Source organism: Colobus angolensis, unplaced genomic scaffold (assembly GCF_000951035.1).
Source record: "Colobus angolensis palliatus isolate OR3802 unplaced genomic scaffold, Cang.pa_1.0 Scaffold12, whole genome shotgun sequence".
Classification (NCBI taxonomy): Eukaryota; Metazoa; Chordata; class Mammalia; order Primates; family Cercopithecidae; genus Colobus; species Colobus angolensis.
Window position 1 is genome coordinate 716,313 of NW_012113141.1, and position 13,297 is coordinate 729,609.

General features: G+C 40.9%; 1 protein-coding gene across 2 annotated transcripts in view; it reads right to left on the bottom strand.

The window, feature by feature from the left end:
• The window catches only part of DNAJC12 (DnaJ (Hsp40) homolog, subfamily C, member 12), a 46,526-nt gene that overhangs the window by 14,948 nt on the left and 18,281 nt on the right, over window positions 1-13,297 (bottom strand). The window contains exons 3-4 of one of the 2 annotated variants that reach the window (XM_011926788.1): window positions 8,487-8,576; window positions 4,141-4,280 (exon numbers count right to left, since the gene is read on the bottom strand). In XM_011926788.1, the coding sequence (XP_011782178.1) occupies window positions 4,141-4,280; window positions 8,487-8,576 (230 nt within the window). The remainder of the gene's footprint in view (window positions 1-4,140; window positions 4,281-8,486; window positions 8,577-13,297) is intronic. The other variant, XM_011926798.1, reaches the window with a different exon arrangement.

The following is a 13,297-nucleotide window of genomic DNA, read 5'->3' on the forward strand; positions in this document are numbered from 1 at the left end:
AGATCTCATGATAACTCCCTATCATGAAAAAAGCAAGGAGGAAATCCACCCTCATGATCCAATCACCTCCCATCAGGACCCTCATCCAATTCAATATGAGATTTGGGCAGGACACAAATCCAAACCATATCACCACTCGTACCCCGAAAGCTATTGAAAATGTTTTTAAGTTTTTAATTTAAAAAAATGTAGCACCCCTGAGGCTGTGGCTCATTTGAGGAATTTTCCGAAAGGAAATTCCCAAGATATGATCCTGTGTGTGATGCTACAAAAGTACACTGTGATTTGGCCTGCCTTGTGGGTACAGGGACTAATAATGCTCCCAAACAATGCTTTTCCTTCCAGAGGGATTATACTGCTTAAATAAAAAGCAGAAACACAGGGTTGATGGTGCAAAGGAAAAGGAATTTATAAGATTTAACAATCTAGCCAGGCGTAGTGGCTCACACCTATAATCCCAACACTTTGGGAGGCCGAGGCAGGCAGATCACCTGAAGTCGGGAGTTTGAGACCAGCCTGACCAACATGGAGAAACCCTGTCTCTACTAAAGATACAAAATTAGTCAGGCATAGTGGCGTATGCCTGTAATCTCAGCTACTCATGAGGCTGAGGTAGGAGAATTGCTTGAACCCGGGAGGCAGAGGTTGCGGTGAGCCAAGACGGCACCATTGCACTCCAGCCTGGGCAACAAGAGCAAAACTCCGTCTCAAAAAAAAAAAAATTTATAAATGTGCTGGGCATGCGTTTTAGATACATGTCACTGAAATTGAAATAATAAAGTTATAATCATTTTATTGTCAGAATGGCACATATAATATGATAGTCTACCCTTATCCTCAAGGGGTATTCCAAGACCCCATGTGGATGCCTGAACCTTGGGTAGTACCAAACTCTACATATACTATGCTTTTTCTGATATATACACACCTATGATAAAGTTTATAGTTCAACCCCAGTCCAAAACGAGGTGAGTATAGTACAATAAAATATTTTGAGAGCATGTAAGAGCACATTTACATAACTTTTATTACGTATGTTGTTATCATTGTTCTAGTTTATTATTAGTTATTGTTACTAATCTCTTATTGTGCCTAATTTATAACTGTGGCCATATGGGCATAGTTCTCATAAGCCGCTAAAACTATCTCATGCCACTTCAATTGCTACAAATTTTATAAAGAGTTAATGGAAACACATTTTTGGTGAACTGATCATTTGACGAATTGATTGCCTCTGGGAGGGCTGGTTGGGTCAGCCCCACATGGGCCTGTTTGTCTGCTGATTGTTTCTGGGTTCCCAGCTGGGCAAGGTGTCTTTGGGGTGGGTCCAACTGGCCACAGACTACCTATCAGGAAAGCTTCCTACTATGCCCACATGGCCACAGTTATAAATTAGGCACAGTAAAAGATTAATAACAATAACTAATAATAAACTAGGATAATTATAACAATATATGTAATAAAAGTTATGTGAATATGCTCTCACACTCTCAAAATATTTTATCATACTATACTTACCTATTTTTGCACTGGGGTTGATTGCAGGTAACTAAAACCAAGGAAAGCAAAACTGGGGATAAAGGGGACACTACTGAATACCTGACGCAAACACCCTAATGGTGACATTTATCTACAAAATGATAGACAGTGATCTCTTAGGTGATGAACAATACTAGGTATGATCATTGTTATTAATTTCTCTAGAATAGCAAATGCAAAATGATGAACAGATGAAATATGCAAAAAGACAAGGCGACAATTAAAATGTTATAGAAAGAAGTGAGGCTCTCACACGCAAAAGTTACTGTAAGGCATAGACAGAAAGGAGGCTGGGGGCGGTGGCGGCTCACACCTGTAATCCCAGCATTTTGGGAGGCCAAGGCGGGCAGATCACGAGGTCAGGAGATGGAGACCATCCTGGCCAACATGGTGAAACCCTGTCTCTACTAAAAATACAAAAAAAATTAGCTAGGTGTGGTGTTGTGTGCCTGTAGTCCTAGCTACCCAGGAGTCTGAGGCAGGAGAATCGCTTGAATCTGGGAGACAGAGGTTGCAGTGAGTCCATACCGCACCACTGCCTGGCGACAGAGAGAGACTCCGTCTCAAAAAAAAAAAAGAACAAAAAGGAATGAAAGGAAAGTTATAGAATGTCTATTAAATGAGGTATAGAACAGGTAATACTTGTTATATAGGATTCAAAGTCCACGGTGGAAGAGAAATAGAAGGATATCAGAAACAATAATGTTTAGCCCAAACAAAGAAGACTATATGAGAAAAAAAAAATCAATGCTAATTTGAAGCAGAGAGATATGCATCTCATCATTTTTGTACCACTAATAAAAATAAATTTAAAGCCAATATAGCCCAGCATACTATTTCAACTTTGCTGACAAGACAAATGATGCAGCCAGTAATATCTAAAACGTAATTATTGTAAAACCTTGAACAGTTCACAGTTAAGCTACATTCAGAGCAGAAATGATGTGTTTGGAAACAGGAAATTAGTATTTAATGGAAAGATGTTGGCAATATAAATCCAAGTGGGGATTTGGAGAAGAGTTTTTGAAAATACTAAAAATACAAAAAATTAGACGGACTTGGGGTCGGGCGCCTGTAGTCCCAGCTACTCAGTAGGTTGAGGCAGGAGAATGGCGCAAACACAGGAGGCGGAGCTTGCAGGGAGCCGAGATCGTGCCACTGCACTGCAGCCTGGGCGACAGAGCGAGACTCTGTCTCAAAAAATAAATAAATAAATAAATAGAATAGAATAGCAAGAGTCAGGAATCCAGTTGCAGTTACAGTGTGTGACACTTAGGAGACTAGGAAATATGGTTATGCAGAGTTGGTAGAACAATATTTAGCTAGTGTCAAAAAGGAATTTTGAATTTACACAATGAAAATGACAAAAATCTTATTTTTCGATACATAAAGTCACAATTTTTTGAAAGATTCCCTCTAGTAATTTTGTGCATTTATACAATAATCATATGGTTAGTCTCTCACAAATAATTAGCCCATCTTAAACAAATCCATATGAATGCACACTTCTTTCAAAAATGCAATGAAGAAAACAGCTTACATTTTATGTAGAGTGGCTTTAATCATATACTTTGGAATTTTTCATTGCTCTTCCCCATTATTTCAAAAACACCCTTCAGTATTATGGGCCTTTTATCAACAATTTGCTCAAGTCTTCAAAAATAAAAACTCTGAAGAAGGAAATCTAAATGTAACCCTAAAGGACTATAACTTAAGAGAGGTGAATCATTTTATACACTAATTCTAATAACTGTCCCTGAAAACTTACCTATGAGGTAATTTCTGTATTATAAGTCCCATGTCATAGAAAAGTGTTCCAATGGAGAGACTCTAGGTAATAAATCATGCCTAAATATTTAAAATTACATTTTGTCTACAATATACAAAGGTCAATGTTGAACAAAATAAATATATGACAGTAATTAGAGTGAATATTTTGATATTTATGCCTTTAAATGACATGAAGAAGATAACACAATGTTTTTAAAGTCTAACAATTCTTTTTTTTCTTTTTGTTTTATTATTATTATACTTTAAGTTCTAGGGTACATGTGCATAACGTGCAGGTTTGTTACATATGTATACTTGTGCCATGTTGGTGTGCTGCACCCATTAAAGTCTAACAATTCTTTCACCAGAATGTTTAATAGGAATAATTCATGACTTTCTTTGACTAATCAGATCCTGCCTTTATAATGAAAATTCTAAGCCTTAAAAAGAGAACAAGCTGACATAAATGAAAAAGATGGAGAATATGAATTTACAATGGTTAAATCTCAGCAATTCATGAGCAACTTGAGAAACACGTTTATTACAGCTCATAAAACAGTAACCAATAACAGGGAGTGTGTATACTGAAACAAACAGCCAAAGAGACTGAAAAAAAAGTGTAGTCACAGGCTGTTCTGGCACAAATTCATTGCCTCTATTCTGGTGAGTTTCTCTTCATGGGATTTATGGAAACTGAATTACATCCAGACTCTGCTAACTTCTTGGTTTTCTCCCTCCTATTGCCAAATGACTCTTTAAGCTACTACATGAGTCTAATCCATGGGCATCCCGAGCTTCACAAATTCACGTCATCACCAGCAAGAAACCCACCGTCTTCACTGAGTCATTCAAAGCTTCCCACTGCTGGAATGGCATCGACATCTGGCTCCTTCGCCAGTGGTCATAGCGAGCTCGACTCTCTTCATTGGTCAGAATCTCCTTTGCCTTCTGCAGTTTCTGAAAAGTCTCCACTGGAAAACAAACCAAGAAATGAGCACTTCTCTCTTGGAGGGGATATTTTAAACTCCAAAACTATCCAACTGATCTTACTAGAACCATGACTCTGTCACTTACTAGCTATGTGACCTTGGGCCAATTTACCTCATTAAGCTTTTGTAAAGGGTATCACAAGGACAAGCAAGATCATGGATGTAAAGGGCTTGGCACACAGTTTATCCACTCCCTGTATTGTGCCTCAGTCATGTGCCAGATGCTACTCCTGGTGCTGATGACACAGATGTGAACAATAGACATTATTAGCAGGGGAAAGAGACATCTGTAAACATTGAAAAAATACTATTCTGCCTTGTAGGAAGAAAACTACCTTTTTTAGTGCTGGGTGTGAGAGAGGGCAGTAATTAGGCAAGAGGGACAGTAAAACTGAAGACTATAAAGCAGGAAGGAGCACGGTGACTTAGAGGAAGTAGGAACTGCCAGTGTGGCTGGAGGACACAATGCTAGGGGAAGAATGATGAGGGATGGGGCTATACAGTAGACAGACAATAGCTCAATCAACTAGGGCCTGAGATGTCATGTTAAGGATGCTGGTCTGCTTTTTGTCCTAAGAGAAACGAGAGGTCTTAAGCATAATAAATAACATGGTAGATGCTGGGACAAATGGTAGCTTGTCACTAATCTACTTGACCAGATGGCATATAATAGAAACCTTTTATGGCTCTGTTAGCAACACCTCCAAAATCTCTTCTGCTCCTCAGTGAAGTAAAAACTTTCTGCAGAGCAGAATACAAGATCCATACACAGGCCAGGTGCAGTGGCTCACACCTGCAATCCCAGCTCTTTGGGAGGCCAAGGTGGGTGGATCACAAGGTCAGGAATTCAACGACCAGCCTGGCCAAGATGGTGAAACCCCCTCTCTGCTAAAAACACACAAAAAAGAAATAGCTGGGGGAGGAGGCAGGCGCCTATAATCCCAGCTCCTTGGGAGGCTGAGGGAGAGAATTGCTTGAACCTGGGAGGTGGAGGTTGCAGTGAGCTGAGACTGTGCCACAGGACTCCAGTCTGGGTGACAGAGCGAGACTCCATCTAAAAAAAAAAAAATATATCAGCCAGGCGTGCTGGCGGAATCCCAGCTACTCAGGAGCCTGAGGCAGGAGAATCGTTGAAACCTGTGAGGCGGAGCTTGCAGGGAGCCGAATTCACACCACTGCACTCCAGCCTGTGCGACAGAGCAAGATTCGGTCTCAAAACAAACAAAAATTCATATGTTGAATTCCTAACTCCCAAAATGATAGTATTAGGAGATGGGGCTTTTGAGATATGATTAGGTCATGAGGGTGGAACCCTCACGAATGGAATCAGTGCCCTCATAAAAGAAACGCAGACAACTTGCTCACTCTGTTTCCCCCATGCGAAAACACAGCAAGAAGACAATTAGCTGGACATGGCGGCAGGCGCCTGTAATCCCAGCTATTCGGGAGGCTGAGGCAGGAGAATTGCATGAATCTGGGAGGTGGAGGTTGCAGTGAGCTAAGATCACACCACTGAACTCCAGCCTAGATGACAGAGCAAGACTCCGTCTCCAAAAAATAAAAAAATCAATATACAAATAATATCAGTGATGTCTCTACACATTAGCAATGAACAATCTGAAGGTGAAATTAAGAAAATTCCATTTATAAGAGCATCAAGAGCCGGACACGGTGGCTCATGCCTGTAGTCCAGCACTTTGGGAGTCCAAGGCAGGCGGATCATGAGGTCAGGAGTTCGAGACCAGCCTGGCCAACATGGTAACACCCCGTCTCTACTAAATACACACACACAAAAAAAAATTAGTTGGGCATGGTGGCAGGCGCCTGTAATCCCAGCTACTCAGGAGGCTGAGGAAGGAGAATCACTTGAACCTGGGAGACAGAGGTTGCAGTGAGCTGACACCACACCATTAATCTGCCTGGGCGACAGAGCGAGACTCTTTCTCAAAAGAAAAAAAAAAGGCTTCAAGAAGAATATAATATTTTTTAAAAATTGAACAAAAGAAGGAACTACACAATATTGTCAAAAGACACTAAAAAAGATCTAAATAAATGAAAAGACATCCCATGTTCATAAAGATTTACTATTGCTAAAATGATAATACTCCCCAAACTGATCTGCAGATTCAACATAATCACTATCAAAATCCCAGTTGCCTTTTTTGCAGAAATTGACAATCTAGTCCTAAAATCTGTTTGCAAATACAAGGGACCCAGAACTGCCAAAAATAACTCTTGAAAAAAATAAGAGCAAAGTTGGAGAATTCACACCTCTGAATTTCAAAACTTATACTACAAGGCTACAGTAGTCAAAACAGTGGGGTACTAACATAAGGATAGACATACTTATAAATGGAATAGAATTGAGAATCCAGAAACAAACCCCTCACATTTACAGTCAATTGATTTCAACAAGAGTGCCAAGACAATTTAATGAAGAAAAATCAGTCTTTTCAACAAATGGTGCTAGGACAACTGAATATCAATATATAAAAAGCATGAATTTAGATTTCTACCTTAAGCTATAAACAAATATTGACTCAAATGGATCACAGATCCAAATGTAAGAGTTAAAACCATAAAAAACTGAGAAAAAAACATAGGAATAAATCTTTGTGACCTCAGCTTAGGCAAGAGCTCCTTAGATATGACACCAAAAGCACAAGCAACAAAAGAAGAAATAGATAAATTGGACTACATCAAAATTAAAGCTTTTGTGACTCAAAGAATACAATGAAGAAAGTGAAATGACAAGCCATGGAATGGGAAAAAATATTTGCAAATAATATATCTGATAAGGTACTTATATCTAGAATTTATAAAGAACATTTACAACTCAATAATAAGACAAATAACTCAAATGCAAAATGGACAAAAGACTTGAATGAACATTTCTCCAAAGAAGATATACAAACAGCCAATAAGCACCTGAAAAGATCCTGAACAGAATTAGTCCTTGAGGAAATACAAATCAAAACCATAGTGAGATACCACTTTATACCTACTAGGATGGCTAAAATTAAAGGATAATAATTGTCTAGAATGTGAAAAATTGGAATTGTCACACATGACAGGTGGGAATGTAAAGTGGTATAGCCACTTTGAAAAGTAGTTTGGCTGTTCTTCGAAAATATTAAGCAGAGTTGCCATATGACCCAACTTTTATAATCCTAGGTATACATCCATGAGAATTGAAAACATATGTCCACACAAAAACTAGCATATAATAGCAGCATTATTCATAATAGTCAAAAGTGAAAATAACACAAATGTCCATCAACTGTGAATTGATAAACAAAATATGGTATATCCACATAAAAGAATTATCATCCAGCCATAAAAAGGAATGAAATGTTGATATGTGCTACAACATGAATGAGTCTTGAAAATATGCTAAATGAGGCTGGGTGCAGTGGCTCATGCCTGTAATCCCAGCACTTTGGGAGGCCGAGATGGGCGGATCACCTGAGGTCAGGAGTTCGAGACCAGCCTGACCATCATGGAGAAACCCCATCTATATTAAAAATACAAAATAAGCAAGGCATGGTGGTGCATGTCTGTAATCCCAGCTACTTGGGAGGCTGAGGCAGGAGAATCGCTTGAACCCAGGAGGTGGAGGTTTCGGTGAGCCATGATCATGCCATTGCACTCCAGCCTGGGCAACAAGAACAATACTTAGTTTCAAAAAAAAAAAAAAAAAGATGGGGCTATTGAACGCTACAGGAAAATAAATGAATGAATAAAAGTATCTTGCCATCGCAGCTTGGTCCAGTGAGAGCAAGCCTTCCTGTTGCTGACGACAATGTACATGTCCCATTATATAAATGAGACGTCACTTTTTCCAATGGGAATAAAAAGCTTATTAAATTACTACCAAGGATGCACATGCCACTTGCTACTCGTGTGGTGCTTGTAAAGATTTATGTATTTATCTGTGAGTCACCTTCGTCATTGTTGGCTTCACTTTCCAGAATTCCCAGAATGAAAGAAGCTGCTTAGAATTATTCTGATGTAAGTCCCTCAACAACAGTTGATAAGCAGAAAGAAAAAAGAAACCTTATCTTTCCTATAATGTGACCTTTCTCTTGTTCCATCCACTTCATCACATTTAACAAAGGTAAGTTTGGGTTTATATTTTTTCATTAATGTAGCAGTTAATCAAATGAGTCACACAAGGTAAACATGTGCCAATTCTGGGAAGAGAGATCTCATTTTGTAAGCTTATATGAGCAAATGATGCCGGAAGTCTTGCGAGACATTCTGATTTAACTCCTGGGTCTACCTTCAAAATACAGAGGTTATTTTAAATTCATATTTCACAATAGAATTTGTATTACAACGTCACATTTTAAATGTATGCCATTTACAATTACTTGAGAAATAATAATGATATGATGTCAAAAAACGCTTTGAAAAAATCTGGAAGAAAATATACCAACTGTTGGCCGGGTGCGGTGGCTCAAGCCTGTAATCCCAGCACTTTGGGAGGCCGAGACGGGCGGATCACGAGGTCAGGAGATCGAGACCATCCTGGCTAACATGGTGAAACTCCGTCTCTACTAAAAAATACAAAAAACTAGCCGGGCGATGTGGCGGGCGCCTGTAGTCCCAGCTGCTTGGGAGGCTGAGGCAGGAGAATGGCGTAAACCCAGGAGGCGGAGCTTGCAGTGAGCTGAGACCCAGCCACTGCACTCCAGCCTGGGTGGCAGAGCGAGACTCTGTCTCAAAAAAAAAAAAAAAAAAAAAACCAACTGTTAATAGTAGTTCTCTATCAGGGAAAGATAAAAGCAGACTTTTTCTTCCAATTTATTTATTAATTATATTACTTCTATGGGGAAAAACAGTAAAGACTGTAAAGTAAAAAAAAAAAAATTGAGACACTAAAAGATGTTGGTTAACAAAGGACAAATTGTTCCCCTTCTTCTAATATCCAAATGTCTTTGAAGTTTGCACATCAGTAACAAAAATGCCATTCCACAGGTTCTTAATTTAGTCTGAAGTTTACTTTCTTTCTTTTTTTTTTTTTTTGAGACAGAGTCTCTCTCTATAGCCCAGGCTGGAGCACTAAGGCACGCTCTCACCTCACTGCAACCACCGCCTCCTGGGTTCATGTGATTCTCCTGCCTCAGCCTCCACAGTGGCTGGGATTACAGGCACCCATCAACACACTCAGCTAATTTTTTGTACTTTTAGTAGAGATGAGGTTTCACCATGTTGACCAGGCTTGTCTCAAACTCCTGACCTCACATGATCTGCTCACCTCAGCCTCCCAAAGTGCTGGGATTACAGGTGTGAGCCTTCACACCCGGCCTTAAGTCTACTTTCTTTATGGCCATGGAGAAGTTAATAAAGTGTTAATATGAAACAGTTACTGTCACCCACACAAAGCGCTGGCATGAGCACCAGCCAGGAGCTCTGGGGCTCACGGACACTATTTCTATACAAAGTCAGTCCTGTCTGCAGCACCCACATCTGCAGAGGGGAAGGGATTTCTACTGGCCTTAGATTTACTTTTTTTTTTTTTTCAGGGAATAAAAGAATGATCTAATCATTACTTATAAAAAGAGAAAACTATCACATCATGTGAAATGTCTACCTTGGGCTGCTACATAAAAGCAAGGAAAGACAATCCACTGAATTAAAATTGCCAGCATCCATTAAGCACTTCCCACATGCGGGACTCCTCATTTAATCTTCACAGCAGATGCTTGAAGTAATATACTACTAGTCTACCTGCTTTACCTGCAAGAATGCTGAGGCTCAGAAAGATTGCCCAAGATCAACTAGACTGTAAGTGGAATGGGAGCAATCCAGACAAACAAGCCTTTATATCCACTACTCCATCATGCTACCATATCAGTAATTTCAATGGCAACAGTTGAGGCTATATTTAGCAGACAAAAAAGGTATAGATATGAGTTTAATTTCTCCTACCCGAAGTTCCTCTACCGTCTGGCTTTTCACCTTAATTAGATACATTTCACAATCTGTCCATTATATTCTGGATTTCTGTCAAGCTAAACTTCGGTATCCAAGTGAATTTTTAAAGATATTTTGAGGTTGGGTGCAGTGGCTCACTCCTGTAATCCTGGCACTTTGGGAGGCAGACGCAGGTGGATCACTTGAGGTCAGGTGTTTGAGACCATCCTGGCCAACATGGTGAAACCTCGTTTCCACTAAAAATACAAAAATCAGCTGGGCGTGGTGGCACACGCTTGTAGTTCCAGCTACTCGGAAGGCTGAGGCAAAAGAATCACTTAAACCCAAGAGACAGAAGTTGAAGTGAGCTGAGATTGTGCCACTGCACTCCAGCCTGGGCGACAGAGCAAGACTCTGTCCCCCCAAAAAAATTTAAAAATATATTTTGAAATAGTCTGGTCAGGCACAGCAGCTCATTCCTGTAATCCCAGCACTTTGGAAGGCCAAGGAAGGAAGACTGCTTGAGTCCAGGAGTTTGAGACCAGCCTGGGCAACATGGCAAAACCCCGTCTGTACTAAAAATACAAAAAAATTACCCAGGTATGGTGACACACATGTGTGGTCCCAGCTACTCGGGAAGCTGAGGTGGGAGAATTGCTTGAGCCTGGGAGGTTGAGGCTGCAGTGAACCAAGATTGCACCACTGCACTCCAGCCTGGGAGACAGAGCGAGATCCTGTCTCATATATATATTTGAAATACTTTCATCAGTAACCTTAATCATCCAAGTGTATAAAGATCCACATAAATGTTCAGAAAGTTGTATTCATGAAAACTGAGTAAACGGATGCTTAGATTAAAAAACACCCTCTACCCAAAGGTTGAATCATGTATCAAATGCATGCCTGACTAGAGAAGATATTGATGTCTGTGTGCCTTTTCATTTTAAACAATATTTACACAGTCCAGTGTTTCTCTGAACAAGACGCCTTGAGGCAGCCCATACATGAAAACCCCCATCACTATGGCAACTAGAAATGGCAATAATTACACAGTGATTCATCATGTATCCTGAATAAAAACTGTTTGTCAGGGACAGAGAAACAACTCACAGTCATGCTTCACTGAAAAGAACCCAGTTAAAGAATACCCTGGGTGGTGGTGGTTTTTAAGTGTTTATCAAATTTTTATAATTTTTTTTTCTTTTTTTTTTTGAGACACAGTTTCACTCTTGTTACCCAGGCTGGAGTGCAGTGGCATGATCTCAGCTCACTGCAACATCTGCCTCCCGGGTTCAAACGATTCTCCTGCCTCAGCCTCCCAAGTAGCTAGGATTATAGGCATGCGCCACCACGCCCAGCTAATTTTGCGTTTTTAGTAAAGACAGAGTTTCACCATGTTGGTCAGGCTGGTCTCAAATTCCTGACCTCAGGTGAACCACCCACCTTGGCATCCCAAAGTGCTAGGATTACAGGCGTGAGCCACCGAGCCTGACCTAAATTTTTATAATTTTATGCTAGGACACCTATCTTAATATTAACTCCAGTTCAGACAGGTAGTTAATATATCCCCTAAAGAAATGTTTGTGCCAGGGGCCGGGCACGGTGGCTCACGCCTGTAATCCCAGCACTTTGGGAGGCCGAGGCAGGTGGATCATGAGGTCAAGAGATCAAGACCATCCTGGCTAACACGGTGAAACTCTGTCTTTACTAAAAATACAAAAAAATTAGCCAGGCGTGGTGGTGGGCACCTGTAGTCCCAGCTACTCAGGAGGCTGAGGCAGGAGAATGGCATGAACACGGGAGGCGGAGCTTGCAATGAGCGGAGATAGCGCCACTGTACTCCAGACTGGGCGACAGAGTGAGATTCTGTCTCAAAAAAAAAGAAAAAGAAATGTTCAGGCCCAGTTCAGTGGCTCACGCCTGTAATCCCAGCCCTTTGGGAGGCTGACAGGCGGATCACTGGAGGTTGGGAGATCAAGACCAGCTGGCAAACATGGTGAAACCCCTTTTGCACCAAAAATACAAAAATTAGCCAGGTGTGATGGCTCGTGCCTGTAATCCCAGCTTCTCAGGAGGCTGAGGCATGAGAATTGTTTGAACCTGGGAAGTAGAGGTTGCAGTGAGCCAAGATCCTGCCACAGCACTCCAGCCCGGGCAACAGAGTGAGACTGATGCAAAAAAAAAAAAAAGAGAGAGAGAAATGTTTATGCATTCACTTATTCAAGAAATTGTGCAGAATAGATGTCCTCTTCAGTAAGTGCCACACTAGGGGCATACGACTGTGAACAAGACAAGCAGGGTGTCTGCCTTACTGAGCCTCCAGAATGACTAATAAGTAAACAAGCAATAAGGAGACAGTGTGACACACAGTCTGCTGCCTGACGTACAGGGTGCTCTTGGTAGGTGGGACACACGGGACTTCTCAATTGATGGTCAGCTGAGACCTGACACAGAAGCACAACCTGGCCAAGTAGTCAGGGACGTGTGGGAGCCACAGAGTGTTCCAGGCAGAAAGCATCAAGCATAGAGGGCTGGGGTATAGAAAGAGCAGGGCACATGAAGGAACTATTGTAGTTCTGAGTGGCTGAAATATGAAATTCTAGGCATGGCAAGGGAAAGCAAAAGGGGATGGAGAATTAAGGTACACAGCATGAAGGAATTTGTGCCTAAAGTATCAACAATGACAAAGGATGAACTACTGCACAGTACATCACAGACATAATGCGAAGCGAAAGAAGCTACACACGAAAGAGTATATACCGTATGATTTGATTTATATGAAATCCAAAACTACAAAACTAGTCAATGGTGACAGAGATCAAAAAATGAGAGAGGGTGCTGACTTTGAACAAGAAGTGAAAGGGATTTCTGGGGTGCTGAAGATGTTCCACATCTGTCTAGGCAGTGGTTAACCCAGTTATACATATGCACAAATTTATCAAGCTTACACTTACTATTTGCTCATGGTACCTTAAACAAGTTAATAAAAAGGGCCGGGCACGGTGGCTCAAGCCTGTAATCCCAGCACTTTGGGAGGCCGAGACGGGCGGATCACGAGGTCAGGAGATCGAGACCATCCT